General features: G+C 53.5%; 1 protein-coding gene and 1 pseudogene across 3 annotated transcripts; one reads left to right on the top strand and one right to left on the bottom strand.

The window, feature by feature from the left end:
• Positions 1-2,897: 2,897 nt before the first annotated feature.
• Positions 2,898-12,280, top strand: SLC22A6 (solute carrier family 22 member 6). 3 transcript variants are annotated; one of them, XM_066251795.1, is made up of 10 exons: positions 2,898-3,532; positions 3,871-3,974; positions 4,205-4,359; positions 5,569-5,737; positions 6,173-6,296; positions 6,453-6,568; positions 9,446-9,660; positions 9,798-9,906; positions 11,337-11,540; positions 11,839-12,280. In XM_066251795.1, exons 1-10 carry the CDS (start codon positions 3,164-3,166, stop codon positions 11,912-11,914), a joined length of 1,641 nt encoding a protein of 546 aa, XP_066107892.1. In that variant the 5' UTR covers positions 2,898-3,163; the 3' UTR covers positions 11,915-12,280. The 3 variants fall into 3 exon arrangements, with proteins under 3 accessions (XP_066107892.1, XP_066107891.1, XP_066107893.1); XM_066251794.1 differs by having other exon boundaries at positions 11,836-12,272; XM_066251796.1 differs by lacking the exons at positions 6,173-6,296; positions 6,453-6,568 and having other exon boundaries at positions 11,836-12,278.
• LOC136327862 (UBA-like domain-containing protein 2 pseudogene) lies at positions 8,686-9,316 on the bottom strand (annotated as a pseudogene).
• Positions 12,281-16,278: the final 3,998 nt, after the last annotated feature.

Here is a 16,278-nt window from a genome sequence, read left to right as displayed (position 1 = left end):
GTTGATCTCTAAGACTTTTAGCTGGGCGGTCCATACCTCTAGAACAGCAGTAAAGAACTTGGCTTTGAAGTTAGAATAGGTTTGAATCATTCTAAGACCTCATGCATCCCAGGGCCTTGATAGACAATGAACACCCTCCTAACTTAATATACCAAAGTGTAGCTTGTATATTAACACAACGATGGCAGGGCATCTTGACCTCTTACAAGAGAAGTTGCAAATAAATCAAACTTTTTTCTTAACAACAGATAGAGATTTGCATCTGGAAGAATTGAGGAGTTCTGGCCCTGGCTGGTTGGCTCAGCGGTAGAGTGTCGTCCTGGCGTGTGGGGGACCCGGGTTCGATTCCCGGCCAGGGCACACAGGAGAAGCGCCCATTTGCTTCTCCACCACCCCCCGTCCTTCCTCTCTGTCTCTCTCTTCCCCTCCCGCAGCCAAGGCTCCATTGGAGCAAAGATGGCCCGGGCGCTGGGGATGGCTCCTTGGCCTCTGCCCCAGGCGCTGGAGTGGCTCTGGTCGCGGCAGAGTGATGCCGCGCCCCCTGGTGGGCAGAGCATAGCCCCTGGTGGGCGTGCCGGGTGGATCCCAGTCGGGCGCATGCGGGAGTCTGACTGTTTCTCCCCGTTTCCAGCTTCAGAAAAATACAAAAAAAAAAAAGAAGAATTGAGTTCTTCTTCCCTCGTGGCTCTTTGCATCAGCTAATTTGTACAGGGTCTGGGGTATCTCCTATAAAACTATGGACGCCTACTCATCGCTCATGTTCAAACATATGCCAGCACACCTGATAAAGAGGGGTGGAGGGCCAGTTAATAAGAACCAGATTGCAGAGAAGGACAGCCAGAGGTCCCAACTGGAAACACACCATGAATGGTGAATGGGAGCCCCAGCCCAGCAATGGAGTCAGAACATGGTGGAGGAGAATGCCGCACTGGGCACAGGAAGCTCGGCGCCCCCACGTGGTCCCTCCAGGGGAGGCCTGGAGAAAGCCACAGGATTTTGGAGCCCAGGCTAGTCTGCTGTATTTGAGCAAAACGTGGAGGAGGAGTTTTCTTCCTCACCCTGCAGACGGTCTTCCTACTTAAATGAGAGTGTGGGCAATCTTAGAAATCGTTTAGTAGGAGTCATCTGTATGACTGGAACACTCTTAGCCAAGCAGGTATGGACTGATCACTGTACAAATTAAGTCCAAGATATCTTTTAGGTTGGGGTTTCTCAACCTTAGCACCGTTGACATTTTGGGTTCCAGCCATTTTTGGTTGTGTGGGGCTGCCCATGCCCTCTAAGATGTTCAGCAGCCTCCTGGAAATCTACCCACTAGAAGCCAGTAGCACCTCTACCCGCAGTGCTGATGACCAAAAATATCTCCAGACATTGCCCAACGCTCCCTGGGGGCAAAATCACCCTCACTGGAGAATCACTGTTCTAAAGATAAGATGTGCTGAGGCATATTTTCTTTCTAACTTCAATGTGATAGTCTTGCCTTTTTTATCAGCAATAAGTCATAAGTACAACTCGTAATCAGTGAGCTATGGGGCAAGGGCTTCTTTGAGATCTTTACCTGTATTTGTGTGTTTAAGGCCCCAAGAACACGAGAGGCCAGCACTATTCTCTCCGCCTTGCAAACATGAGCTCTGACGTACAGAGGAGTTAAACAACTTTCCCCGTTACACAGCCTTAAGAGTAAAATGAGGATTTGGATCCAAGTAGGCTGGCTCCAGAGTCCATGCTTTATATCATAATGCATGATCCAAACAATTGGATCCTGTCCAATCACAGCCGCCGGCACTGCCCTGCATTGTGAGTGACCAGAAGTCAGGAGCCAAGTGTTGGAGGAAATCAAGTTACCATCTTAGCACTGTGGCTAAAAATAAAATAAGTGCAGCCAGACTTGCGGCGGTGCAGTAGATAAAACGACCTGGAACGCTGAGGTCGCCAGTTCAAAGCCCCCGGCTTGCCTGGTCGAGGCACATTCAGGACGCAACTACTACAAGTTGATGCTTCCCACTTCTCCCTACTTTTTCTCTCTCTTTCTCTCTCTCTCTCCTCCCTCTAAAATTCAATAAAAAATAAAATAAAATAGAAAATTCATGCTCATTGCAAGAAAGGGATGGGGGATTTGAATCAGGACAAGCTAGAAGGTTAAAGCTGAGACACTGGAAGAACCTCCCGACATCACGTGTGAGGTTGGCCTCAGGTCCCAAACCTTCGAAGGCAGCCTCTGGCCTCTGTCGTTTCTTCACTCGAACAAAGCTGTGGTCCTCCAAGATGTGAGCTGTTCCCAGAAGACCTAAGACCAGGGCTGCTGATTTTAGCAAATGGGAATACCGGATGCCCAGTTAAATTTGAATTTCAGATCAATAAATAATTTTTAGTATAAGTATATCCCATGTGATTTTAGGGATATATTTATGGTTTAAAAATATATATATATAATATAAACAGTATATATATATACACACATAAATATACATACATATATGTGTGTAAATATGTATATATAAATATTGTGTGTGTGTGTATATATATATATATACATACATGCAACCGTTCCCAAGGACAGGCTGTTTGGGTCCTGTCCACTAAAATGACAGAAGCCCCTCAAGAGGCCACCATACTTCTCAAAACCCAGTCTTCTTCCTGAAAGAAAGATAAAAATATACCACCCTGTCCCCTCCTGATCCCAGAGGCCCAGCTGAGCCCTCCCAGCCCACCCCTCCCACCACCCAACCTCAGTTCACCCGCCCCTGCCCTTTACAACCACTTGGAGAAATTCCAGACACCAGGATACTCGGAGGGTTAATTCTTGTAATACTAAGTAACACATTAACGCCTTCCCTCCAGCCCAAGGATTAAATACTGCCCATCTAGGGGTCAGGGCTATAGCAGACCCTGAAAGTTGAACACCCACCAAGTGAGAAGAGCCTGCAAGGGAAAGGGAGGGACAGACCAGGAGAGAGAGAAAAGAAAGGAGGGGCACCGAGCAGGCTGCTGTCCCCCCCCCCCCCCCGGGACCAGCTCAAATTCAGCTCTAGGAGCAACTCAGCTGCAGAGGCCACGGCAGCTCCTCTCCTCCGGCAAAGGACAGCAGGCAGACAGACACACAGACGGAGATCCCGGGACTAGAAGTCCTCAGTCCCCAACCACTCGGCTAGGCTCGGTCCCCATGGCCTTCAATGACCTCCTAAAGCAGTTGGGGGGCATCGGCCGCTTCCAGCAGATCCAGGTCACTCTGGTGATCCTCCCCCTGCTCATGACAGCCTCCCACAACATGCTCCAGAACTTCGTGGCCGCCATCCCCACCCACCACTGCCGCCCGCCTGCCCACGCCAACCTCAGCGAGGACGGGCAGCTGGAGGCCTGGCTGCCCCGGGACGGGCAGGGGCAGCCTGCGTCCTGCCTCCGCTTCACCACCCCACAACGGGGACCGCCCTTCCCCAACGGCACCGAGGCCAACCGCACAGCAGCGACAGAGCCCTGTACCGAGGGCTGGATCTACGACAATAGCACCTTCCCTTCCACCATCGTGACCGAGGTGAGGATGCCTGGGGCCCCTCCGTGCACCATCCAGGCTGTGCCTTCCCCTCCGAGACAGGCAGACAGACAGACAGACAGAAACACACATGCGCAGAGACTATCTGAAGTTCTCCACAGGCCGCAGAGGGAAGACAGAGAAAGGAGGTCCAGACGGGGATCTTTAGAGAAAAGGTGGATGTGGGAGTCAAGAACAGGCTCTCAGCACCTGGAATCAGGGAAAGGAACAACTCAGAGAAGTCAGGGGAAGGGGGTGACAGACTTCGGGGGGCCAGCCGGGGGAGAGGGCTGCCCGCTGCTCAGGCCCCCCTCGCCTGACCCTTCCCCCTTTCCCCGCAGTGGGACCTTGTGTGTTCTTACCGGGCCTTACGCCAGCTGGCTCAGTCCTTGTACATGGCAGGGGTGCTTCTTGGAGCCATGGTATTTGGGTACCTGGCAGACAGGTCAGTCCGGGGTAGGGCCAGAGGGCCAGGCTGGGACCAGGGGCTCCTCAGCGGGGCTTAGGGCCCTAGGTGGGAGGTCAGCATTCCCAGCTGGAGGCTGCCTGAGGACCTCCAGCACCAGCCTCATGATACTTCACAGGTCCTCAGAAGACCCCCCCTCCCAGGACCTCGCCCAGGGCCAGCACCCCTCCCCCTACCCAGCCGGGCCCCTGGTCCTCCCTCCTCCACAGGCTGGGCCGCAGGAAGGTGCTGATCTTGACCTGCCTGCAGCTAGCTGTGGCAGGGACCTGTGCTGCCTTCGCTCCCAACTTCCACATCTACTGTGCCTTCCGGTTCCTCTCGGGCATGTCGGTGGCTGGCATCACCCTCAACAGTGTGACCCTGAGTGAGGAATGTGGGGAAAGGCAGGGCGGGTCCCCACCTCCTTTCCTCTCACCGCTCAGCCCACACCCGCTCCAGCCTCCCCTCCGAGCCCTCCGCTCCCCAGCTCTGCCTGCACTTGGCTTGCCCTTTGGATCTTCCCTTCCAGCCCACATAACAGCCTTCTGGGGGAGCCTTACACTATCCTGACCCCTCGTTTAGACATGGGCTTGCAAACTCCATTATTAGGAACAAGCAGGTCCCATAAAACTGAAGCAGGCCAGGTCCAGAGGCATCAGGGCGTGGGGAGGACTGTACCTAAAGGTATGCGAGCCCTTCCAGAGGGGCCACAGTCACTCCGTTGCTCCAGCCAGGAGGTCTCAGGACTGACAGAGATCTCCTCTCCTTTTTTTATTACTAATGTAAAATATCCCAGTTTCTTAATGTTAGCAATTCATTCTGATATTTCTGACATAGGGCAAGCCGGTACAATGTAGACCAAACACATTTACGGACTGATCATGGCCTGTTCGACAGCGACGTTTCCCAGACCAGAAGCCTGAGGCTGGGGAGAAGGGCAAGGCTTTACCCAAGGTCGTCCCTCAAGCCCAGAAAAGAATCTAAGTATTCGGGGTTCTCTGAACTAGAGGAATTAATCAGGACGAGGCTAGAGCCGGGGCAGGACACCTGGAGAACACAGCCCCAAAGCCTAGGCTGTCTCCAAGCCGCTGCCCCAGGAGCCCAGGAGGAACAGAGCAGGACCTCGCAGACCCCAGGAGGGCGGGGTTCCCTCCCCAGCCCCACCCTCCGGGGGGCGGGGCGGAAGAAAGCTGCGGCTTCCTCTGAGCTGCTCTGGCCGCCGCTGAGGCGGAAGTCGGGCCCAGGCCGAGGGGAAGCAGAGGGGGGCTGCTGTCCAGGGTGGACTGCATGGTCAGAGACACTCGGAAGGGAGAGGAGGCCTCAGCGTGGCCTGTAGCACAGGGAGGAGCAAAACCACAGGAGGGGGCAAGGGGGCAATTCCTGGGGATTCCAACCCCCCATTCCTGCCTCCATCGAAGGTCTCCCGCTCTCTCTACCATTGCACCCACCCTGCCACCCTCATGTGCTGTCGCACCCGCTGAGCTTTGGGACAGACCCAGGTTTGGAGGCAGAGAGGGCTCTCTGCCTGCCTCGCGGCCTCCACCCACCTGGCAGTCCAGGCCGTGGCCCCACTCTGCTCTAACCCTATTTCCAGATATGGAGTGGATGCCCATCCACACGCGGGCTTACTTGAGCACCATGACTGGCTACGTCTACAGCCTGGGCCAGATCGTCCTGGCCGGCCTGGCCTATGCCATGCCCCACTGGCGCCACCTGCAGCTGCTGGTCTCCGTGCCTTTTTTCGCCTTCTTCATCTACTGCTGGTGCGTGGGGCCCAGGGGGCTGGGGTGCCACAGATGCCCAGAGGGCTGCAAGCGACAAGATATCCCCCCCCCACCACTCGCTGAACACTCACTCCACAGAATCGGAGAAGGTCAAAGCCAGAAGGTCAAACCCAGGCCAGTGCCTCAGTCTAACAGATGGGGAAGCGGCCGTGGGAGATTTGTCCCAATGGAGCCGGTTCTCCGGCTTTCCCCCGCTTCCCCAGTCCCCAGACTGCCTGCACCGCTCCCTTTACCCGGCACTCAAGGCCTGAGTTCCTGGTGCACACAGTGAGTGGTCCCCAAGAGATAGATTTGACAAAACCGCTGTATTCCTAGACTTAAGTAAAATCCCACTGCAAGCCCTTAGAATGCCAACCCCCCCCCCAGCTGACTGGAACTGAAGCCACGCCCACCCCGCCCCTCCCCCGCCCCCAGCTTCATCATCGAGTCCGCCCGATGGCACTTCTCCTCCGGGAGGCTAGACCTCACCCTCAAGGTCCTGAAGAGAGTGGCCTGGATCAATGGAAAGCGGGATGAGGGGGCCAAGCTCAGTCTGGAGGTGAGACCTGCCAACACCTCCCATGACACCTCCTGAGACTCCACCCCCAACCCCTGAACCCAGGGCTCAGGACCCAGAGGCCTTCCGCGAGAAAGAGGCGAGCCTGGGAGGAGCTCAAGGAGATGCCCGGGCCCTGAGCCTTGTCCCTCCTAACAGGTCCTCCAGGCCAGCCTGCATAAGGAGCAGACCACAGGCAAAGGTCGGGCCTCGGCCATGGAACTGCTGCGCTGCCCAGCCTTGCGCCGCCTCTTCCTCTGCCTCTCCGTGCTGTGGTAGGTCCGGACAGCCGGGCCAAGGGAGACACTGCTGACTGGGAGAGAGTGCATGCCCTGGGCAGAAAAGTGGGCGAGAGGAGCAGTCAGTGGCCTGCCATGAGGAGCAGAAATCCTCCACCAGGGGCAGTATATAAGGACCACATGATTTCCATCGTCAGTGCAATTCCAGAGTCTAAACTGGAAACCACAATCTCCATCTTCTTCTCCTTTTATCAACTCTGTTCCAATATAGAAAAACCTTATCAGGCCTGATCAAGCGGTGGCACAGTGGATAGAGCATCGAACTGGGATGAGGAGGATCCAGGTTCAAAGCCCCAAGGTCGCCGGCTTGAGCATGGGCTCATCCAGCTTGAGCGGGGGCTTACCAGCTTGAGCAAGGGGTCACTTGCTCTGCTGTAGCGCCCCCCCCCATCAAGGCACATATGAGAAAGCAATTAATGAACAACTAAGGAGACTAAGGAGCTGCAACAAAGAATTGATGCTTCTCATTTCTCTCCTTTCCTGCCCATCTGTTCCTATATGTCCCTCTGTCTTTTTCTCTTGTCTCTGTCACACACAAAAAGAAAGAAAGAAAGAAAGAAAGAAAGAAAGAAAGAAAGAAGAAAGAAAGAAAGAAAGAAAGAAAGAAGAAAGAAAGAAAGAAAGACCTCATCAGGCTCAGTGGCCCCCAGAGTCAATAGAATTATACATCACGAAGGCAGAGACTGGTCTGCCTGGCAAAACATTTGGAGTCTTTCCTGGCCTTGTGCCTATGCTGGTTTTGGCCAGAATCACAATCATGGGCAATAAGATGCTTAAAGCTTGTCTCCGAATGTACATTTTGATTCGGGCTGATTTCAGCCAAATGTCTTCTTTCCCCATTGCAACGTTCCCCACTGCCCTTCTTTCAGCTACCCTCCCAATCCCACCGCACCAACGCCATGACACTGAAGAGAGGTGTGGTCAAAAGGAACAAATCCACCAATGAATTCTGTTTCCAATTTTGGATTTACTCTGGATTATGGGTTTGATCCGATAACCTGAGCTTCATTTTGTGGGATTTTGATATCTTAAAATGAACACCTTCCATCCCAGCACCGTGGACAGCTCCTAGAAGGACATTGCCTCTCCCAGCACCTTGACCCTAAAGACATGGCCTGGATATCCACTTATCCTCCCTCAGCCCAGTTTCAATAGATAAAATAGAGACTAAAACTATGTAAATCTTAGATGGCTTCCAAGTGAAAAAGTTTCGGTGTATTCCAGGACTACCCCAATATTTAAACTGGGTACTGATGTCTAAAGAAAATTAGCCAAGGCAGATTTCAGCTCCTAATCCAGGTACTCAGTGCAGCTCATTCCTATTTTAGTTGTTTGTTTATTTGTTTTGAAGTTAGGAAAGTCTCTTTTTAAGTTTTTAAATTAGCATTTCCCCTGAGGGGAAAGAACTGATTTGGGAACTAAGCCGAAGACAAGCTCTATCCACTCGGCCATTGCTCAGCCAGGACACGGAGAGAGGCAAGCCCCGAGCGAGCGAGCGAGCCACAGACTGGACCTCTGCCCCTTGCTGGCTCTTTAGTCCCAGCCACCAACAGGGAGGGGTGGGGGGTATCTTGTGATGGCAAAGAGGCTGCCACACCTTTGGCCACCAGCACCTCTAGGAACTCTCCTGCAGCCATTACTACTTGGAGTGGTGGTGACCTTCTCCTTCTCCCCATTCCAGAAGGCATGATGTCTAAAGGGAAGCAGCTGGCAGACACCTCATGCCTGCAATACTGCGCCACTTGGCTTTGTAGCACCTGCCCGGGGACTGGAGCCCAGGAGGGGGTGCTGACCACAGGGCAAGGTCTTCTGCTCCTTCCCTCTGACCTCAGTGCCTCAGGCCGGCCAGCCTCATTCCCATACATTTGTTATATTTATAGTTATAAATATACCTGAAGAGAAACTCCTGAAGGACCCAAGTGACTCAGGAAGTTTACTATCTCCCCACCCCACCCAAAATTCCTTTATAAACTCTTCCCGTGCTATTTCCAGGAAACCTCCTCCCACCCCAAGCCCCCCAGCTCCAGCCTTCCTGCATCCTCACCACCCCAGGACTGTCCCCAGCTTCAGCCAGCACAGGGCAGCGTCCAGTCTCACGTCTGGCTATCCACCGAAGCCACGGCTTTCTGCTGGTGCCCCCCCTGCTGGGCCCTGATGGGCCACGTGGGCTGTGGGTGGTGGAAGTGGAGGGAGCTGTAGGGCGTTGGGGAGGAGGGTGGGATCCAGGTGGCCTGGTGGCTGGGTGGGAACGAGGCCCAGAAGGAGCTTAAGTTTGCAGGGTGGGGAGCAGGCCACGGCAGGCATGGGGCTGTCGCTGCTGCACAGCCCTCGGAGGTGAGAAGCTGGGACAACATGGCCAGGGCATGGGGGAAGTTGGGTGGCGTGGCTGGAGTGTTGTTGGGGGAGCACATCATCTAGTGGTGGTGATGGCTATGGGGAGCGCTGGTTTCTTGGGAAAACGTACTCAGGGCAGTCTGCAACCGCCGGTGGGCTCTTGTAGCAGCTGAGTCACCTGGTCAGCTGCACAGCCCATACCAGCACCAACCAGCTGATCATGACCTGGTGCCGCAGCTCATCCGTGGTCACTCATTTGGCTGTGGCCTCAGCTTGCACTCACCGTCTGGCCAGCCACCCCGCTGCCCACTGGGCTAGTGTTGTGGTCTGGTCCCCGCTGCTGCCAATGCACAAATAGCAGTGGGGCGGGGCTGTGTCCCAACTTTTCATCGCCGCTGATTGGCCCGCGCCGCTGGGCCAACTCCCTACATTCGGTTCGAATCCTCCCCCTACTTTGAAGGAGCACTCCACTCTCAAACCTTCCTAACAGACTCCATGCCCCTCCTCCCTCCCCACTAGGTTCGCCACCAGCTTTGCCTACTACGGGGTGGCCATGGACCTGCAAGGCTTTGGGGTTAGCATCTACCTAATCCAGATCATCTTCGGAGCTGTGGACCTGCCTGCCAAGCTTGTGGGCTTCCTCATCACCAACTTCGTGGGCCGCCGGCCTGCCCAGATGGCCTCCTTGCTCCTGGCTGGCATCTGCATTCTGATCAATGGGGTCGTACCCAAGGGTGAGCACTCACAAGCATGTTGGTCCTTCATCCTTGGCCTTAGCCCCAGGCATGACTCAACATCCCACGAGGGAGGGGCCCCCACTCTCCCAGCCCCCACTCCCAAGATCCTGCTGACACCCCTCCTTTCTCTCTAGTTCAGACCACAGTCCGAACCTTCCTCGCCGTGCTGGGGAAGGGCTGCCTGGCTGCCTCCTTCAACGGCATGTTACTGTACACTGGGGAGCTGTACCCCACCGTGATACGGTGAGTGGGAGCCTAGCGAAGGGTCCTGGCGGCGAGCATGCCTCCACACACGGGCCAGACCCCAGAGTACGGTCCGGTGCGCACAGCCCAGAGCCCCTTCCCGGCGCCCGCCGCCCGCCGCCCGGCAGTATTAAATGCATAGCAGCCACTCGACACACACTCGGTGGCTACCTGACTAACACAAGTGTGACTACCCACTAAGGCCTTACCTGACCCTAGAAGATCTCAGAAAGTGGCCCAACTGAGACAGGGTAGGAAGCCAAGAAGACACATCTCAGAGGCAATGAACTGAAGTCCCTCCTTGATTTTCAAGGCGCACGTTAGAATCTGACATCAAATCTAAATTCTGTCTCTAAACCAAGCGGTATGTCTGAAACCAAAGACCGCTGGCGTGAAGGTACTTTCCCTCACAGGAGCCACACTCAGCAGGGTGGGAACCGATGGTACGGCAGCTCTAGGGATAAACACAGCACTGCTTCTCCCAGTGTCAAGGTTCAGTGGAAAGAGGCTTTTTGAATTAAGAAACAAGAAACAGGTGTCTATGTTAAGAATGGGATGCAAAATTCACATGAGATGTCAGAGAAATGTTAGGCTTCCCAAAGCCACTTGGCATGAGAACCCAGAGGCGTCATGGTTCCTATACTGAGCCCTCATGGGACTTAAGAAGAAGGACTAATGATACAAGCCACTTACTATGTGCCAGACACTGTCTTAAACTTTTTACAAATACCAACTCGTTTAATCCTCATAACAAGACTACCAGGTAGATATTATGATGATTTCTACTTTACAAATAAAACACGGGAGCCACAGAGAATTTAAGTGATTTGCCCAAGGCCACACAGCTTGTGAATCCAAGCAGTTTGTCTCCTGAGACAATATTTTTAACCTCTGCTCTCACAGAGCATGTTCTTAACCTATTCTTCACTTGTATGTTCTGGACCCTTCCCTGCGACACTAATCTAATAGAACTGTCTGTATGGGGCTGGGGCCACCGCAACTCAAAAATCCCCCAGGTGATTTGAGAATGATTGGCCCGACTCGGCTCTGGTTTGACTGCAAAGAAAACTTAGTCCCAGAAAGGAAAAGGGACTTGCCCAAGTCATGCAGCAAGTTAAGGGCAGAGGGATCTGGCCAGAGAATCAGGCAAAATCAATTTCCTGATTCTCTAGCCAAACACCTTGTTTTCCTCTTCTTCTTCTTCTTCTCCTCCTCTTCCTCCTCCTTCTTCTATTTCCTCTTCTTCCTCTTCTTCCTCTTCTTTTTCTTCTTCTTTTTCTTTTTCTTTTTCTTCTTCTTCTAATCTCTAAATCAAATTGGTTTGCTAATCAAATGGGGAACAGAGGAGTGTGCTCAGGCTCATAATTGCCCACGCACCTCAGCAATTATGCCAGAACTCAAACCGGAGCCTACCCCTGTGGGCCCTGCAGGCAGACGGGCCTGGGAATGGGCAGCACCATGGCCCGAGTGGGCAGCATCATAAGCCCACTGGTGAGCATGACGGCTGAGCTCCACCCCTCCGTGCCTTTCTTTATCTTCGGCATCGTCGCCATGGCTGCCAGCATTGTCACTCTCCTCCTGCCGGAGACCCTGGGCCGTCCACTGCCAGACACAGTGCAGGACATGGAAAACAGGTAGGACCCGACCCAGAGAGGAGCAGGGACTTACCCCAGGTCACACATCCAGGCCGGGGTGGCATTGAGACTCAAACCCAGGCCTCTTTTTCTAAGCCAGCAATCTTTATCTCCATTTCCCCAATGTACTCCACCACCTCGAGTTGTTCCTGGGGCTCCAAGCTCCAGGGAGGGGTAGGTGTGTGAGGCAGAGAGTTGGTAGCTGGGCCCAGCTAAGTGGAGAAGCCCGGGAACACCCAGCGCCCAGCCCTGGCCTGCAAGCTGCATACCTAGGGCACCGCATTCTGCCCCCCAGGAGGGGAGGGAAACTGCAGGAAGAGCAGCAGAAACAGATGGTCCCGCTCCAGTCCTCGGCACAGAGGAGAATAGACTGAGCGCTGAGAACCAGCTTTACAAGAGCCCGAAAGAGAGCAAGTGCCCTGGGCCACCCATGCCAGGAGGGAGAAGAGGCAGCCCAAGTGATTCTGATGGCTATGGCACAGGGGCACAGGGAAGCCATATGGCTTCAGGGGCCCCCCCTTTGAATAGATTCTACCAAGACTGCGTCATTAAAAGGTTTGTCTATGTGCAATCTCTGTCTTCGTCTGTCTTGTCTCAAAGTCACAGTCACTTCACATCGGCCAGCTGCCAGCCCAAAAGGAATTAAAACCCAGTCCTTGCCCTCAACACCCACAACTTGACAAACCAGCCCAGACCTCGACCCTCTCCCCTGTCCTACCTCCTTCCCTCCCCCCTTCTCTAACTTATTCAAATACTTCTGCAAGGTTTAAATACCTTAGGCCAGTGGTCCCCAACCTTTTTTGGGCCACGGACCGGTTTAATGTCAGAAAATATTTTCACGGACGGGCCTTTAGAGTGGGACGGATAGGCCTGACCTGTGGTGGCACAGTGGATAAAGCGTCGACCTGGAAATCCTGAGGTCGCCGGTTCGAAACCCTGGGCTTGCCTGGTCAAGGCACATATGGGAGTTGATGCTTCCAGCTCCTGCCTTCCTTCTCTCTCTCTGTCTCTGCTCTCTGTCTCTCCCTCTCCTCTCTAAAATGAATAAGTAAATAAATAAATAAATAAATAAAACTATAGAATAATCAGCTGTTTGTGCAAACATAAAATATCTTAAAAAAAAATAGAGTGGGACGGATAAATGCACAAAATAAAATTATGTGAATGGCGTAAAAACTGGTATTTTTAAATATAATTGTTGAACTTACAAGACAAGCGTCAAGAGTGAGTCTTAGACGGATGTAACAGAGGGAATCTGGTCATTTTTTAAAAATAAAACATCGTTCAGACTTAAATATAAATAAAACGAAAATAATGCCCTGGCTGGTTGGCTCAGTGGTAGAGCGTCAGCCTGGCGTGCAGAAGTCCCGGGTTCGATTCCCGGCCAGGGCACACAGGAGTAGCGCCCATCTGCTTCTCCACCCCTCCCGTCTCCTTCCTCTCTGTCTCTCTCTTCCCCTCCCGCAGCCAAGGCTCCATTGGAGCGAAGATGGCCCGGGCGCTGGGGATGGCTCCTTGGCCTCCACCCCAGGCGCTAGAGTGGCTCTGGTCGCAACAGAGCCACGCCCAGGAGGGGCAGAGCATCGCTCCCTGGTGGGCATGCCTGGTGGATCCCGGTCGGACGCATGTGGGAGTCTGTCTGTCTCTACCCATTTCCAGCTTCAGAGAAATAAAAAAATAAAAAACAAACAAACAAACAAACGAAAATAATGTAAGTTATTTATTCTTTCTCTGCAGACCGGTACCAAATGGCCCACAGAACGGTACCGGTCCGCAGCCAGGGGGTTGGGGACCACTGCCTTAAGCCTCTCTCCTTAGTTGGACTGGAAATTGAAGAGACTAAAATGAAGGCAGCCAATCAGAGGCTTTGTTTCAGGCTCCTCCCCCTCTGTGAGAGCAGATGGGAACCTCTAGCCGCAGGACTACGGGGCGGGGCGCTGGGATGTCCGGATGCTGGGCCCTGCTCTTCTAGATTCCAGCAGAATCGGGACGCAAACCCAGTTTGACACTTCCAGCTCTGCGACTGGAGAGATTCAGCCTCTAGCTACCCTAATGCTTCCGCCTCACTTCCTGGCCTATCTTTGCAGCTCCGCCTCCTGGGGCCTGGCTGGTGGAGGGGCAAGGGAAGGGACCAGCGAAGGTAGTACTCAGCTCGAGAGAGCCAGCACTGAGTGCTAATTTGGTGCCAGGAGCTGTCCTAAACTTTGCATGTATTATCTCATTTAAGCTCCCCAGTAACTTTTTAGAAATAGATGTTATTATTAGCCCCCTCCCTCATTTTAAAGATAAGAAAATCAAGGCAGAGTGGTTAAGATACTTGCCTAAGTTCACACAGCTAGAAAATTGTGGAGTCAGGAGTAGAATGCAGACAATCTGGTCACAGTGTGCACCTGGCCCCTCTGCTGCCAGCGGCTGTGGGGCACTGAGACTTTGGCCGCTTCCACTCCTGAGATCTGGCCTCTCCTCCCTCCTGGACTGAAAAGAGACAAGCTCTGGGGAGGGAAGCACCGGGAGTGGGTTGTAGAGAGAATATTATAAGGAGCCCAGGCTCTGGGATTGGGCAGAGGCATTGCGGTGCTCGCGGTTAGGGGGCGTAATGGTGGCACTGCAGTGTGGGCTCTTCACAGTCTTTCCCCCACTCCGTCTGACTCAGTGTCATTGAGAAAAAGGGAATTTGGTTTAGGCTTCATGCTCACACGAACTGGGGCCTTCTTTCCTGACCTTAGCACTGTCCCTTCTTCTCCAAGGAGAGGTCGCCCTCTCTGGCCCAGTGGGGAGACTCAACCTGACCAACACGGGGGCATCGTGCGTGTCCCTCCTTCACAGAAAGGTAGTTTCTTCCACCTGGTTCAACTTGACCTGCTCTGTAGATCCTCCTGAACTAACCATTAACCCAATGAGTCTTCATAATTGCATGTCTTACTCTCAAGACACAGTTTAACTTGATTCCTTAAAAGAAGTAATAGAAACTACTATTGAACATATAAATAGCCTGGCTTGCGGTGGTGCAGTGGATAGAGCTTCGACCTGGAACTCTGAGGTCGCCGGTTCTAACCCCTGGACTTGCCCAGTCAAGGCACATACGGCAAGCAACGAACAACTAAAATGAAGCAACTATGAGTTGACACTTCTCACTTCCCCATTCTCTTCCCTCTCTGTAAAATCACTAAATAAAATTTTTAAAGAAAATATAAACAAATAATGATAAAAACTCTTCCTGGCCATCAGGAGGCCCAGGGCCACAGCCGACCTAGGAACTGATGAGTTAAAGAGACAAGAGCAGTCCTTCACCTCGCCCTGCACCACGAGACAGGCACAGTCTGAAAGCAGCAGGCTCAGCTCGTGTTCCTGCAAGGTCCTGCTCCCTGGCCTGCAGCGCCCTGCTGCAGCAGTTGAGAGGGTCTCAGCTGCCTCCACACATCCAGGTAAGCTTGCTGCTCTTCCCCCGGCTCCTGCTGTCCTCACATGACGCCCTGCAGAACTTCACCACTGCCATCCCCGCCCACCACTGCAGCCAGCCTACCAACGCCAACCTCAGCAAGGACAAGGAGCCCCAGGACAGGCAGGAGCGGCCGGCCGGCCGGAGTCCTACCTCCGCTTCACCTCCCCCTAATGAGGTCCTCCCTTCCCCAACGTCACAGAGGCCAACCGCAGGGAGGCCACAGAGCTCGGTACCGATGGCTGGATCTATAACAGCAGCCTCTTCCCTTCCACCACCATGACCGAGGTGAGGATGCCTGCATCCCCATCTTACCTCGCCAAGCATGGGCTGGACCGGATGACCCTGGCCTGAGTTTGTCTGAATGTGGGAAGACCCTGGAGCTATAAAGAGTTTTGACCAAAACATAAGAGAGCCGTGGTTGGAGTTGGGGATTTCCTGGCAGAGAACACGTGGCGGTCCTTGCGGAACCCTGCTCTCTGTCTTTTCATTCTTGCCAGGGAGAGACACTGGTGCAGTATTTACCTGTGGTTACCCTGAGCTAGGGCAGCTGGGAGGGGCACAGAGGAGGGGAGAGAGGAGGCACGCTGGTGGCTCGTGGTCCCTGGGGCATTCCTAAGCAAGGGATTCTGGGCTCAGAGTCCTAGAGACAAAAACCGTTTCCTGACTTCATCTAGAAATAGCTCTCAGCAGCTGGGTCCAGGCGACGGCAAGCAGCCAAGTGGAAAAAATGGGAAGAGAACAGGGTTATGGGGGGTCCATTCATCCCTAGTGAGTTAACGCTGCTTCCCCCAAACACACACACCCATTTGTAGAGTCACCCTGGCCTGCTGAGTGGTTCATCCAGCTGGGTCCTGCACTTTATAGCTGTCAGAGCCATCGTGTTCTTATCATCTATTCTAGTCAATGGTCTTTTGGTGGCGAGAAAGAGAAGCTCTCTCAAATCAGCTCATGGGAACGGGGGTGTTACTGCAAAGATACAGAGATTCCAGGGAATCCAAGGACAAGAAATGAAGTGTGTCCAGGCCTCATGGAAACTAGAACCAGAAACTGGAACACAAGAGGCATCTCTATACACTCACTCTGCTCCTGTCTCCTCTCAGCCCAGTTCATCTGTGTGCTCACCCCGCCAGAGGACCACCAACCCCAGCGGTGATCCGGTACCTCTCACAGTTAGGGTCCACCAACAACCAGACTGTTTCTGTATATCTTACATCAAATTCTTAGAAAAGTCTCTGATTGGCCCAGCACAACATACTGATGCGTTCATCCCCTCTCACAACTGGCTCAGATGCCCGC

This window comes from Saccopteryx bilineata, chromosome 1 (assembly GCF_036850765.1).
Source record: "Saccopteryx bilineata isolate mSacBil1 chromosome 1, mSacBil1_pri_phased_curated, whole genome shotgun sequence".
NCBI lineage: Eukaryota > Metazoa > Chordata > Mammalia > Chiroptera > Emballonuridae > Saccopteryx > Saccopteryx bilineata.
Note: the sequence above shows the minus strand (reverse complement) of the source record. Positions and strands in the feature narration are given on the sequence as shown.

Excerpts from the sequence above, each read along its gene's own strand:
- SLC22A6 (XM_066251794.1), top strand. The coding sequence starts at position 3,164 with ATGGCCTTCAATGACCTCCTAAAGCAGTTGGGGGGCATCGGCCGCTTC. Across the intron at positions 3,533-3,870 it reads CTTCCACCATCGTGACCGAG|TGGGACCTTGTGTGTTCTTA; the intron begins GTGAGGATGCCT and ends CTTTCCCCGCAG. Across the intron at positions 11,541-11,835 it reads GTGCAGGACATGGAAAACAG|GAGGGGAGGGAAACTGCAGG; the intron begins GTAGGACCCGAC and ends TCTGCCCCCCAG.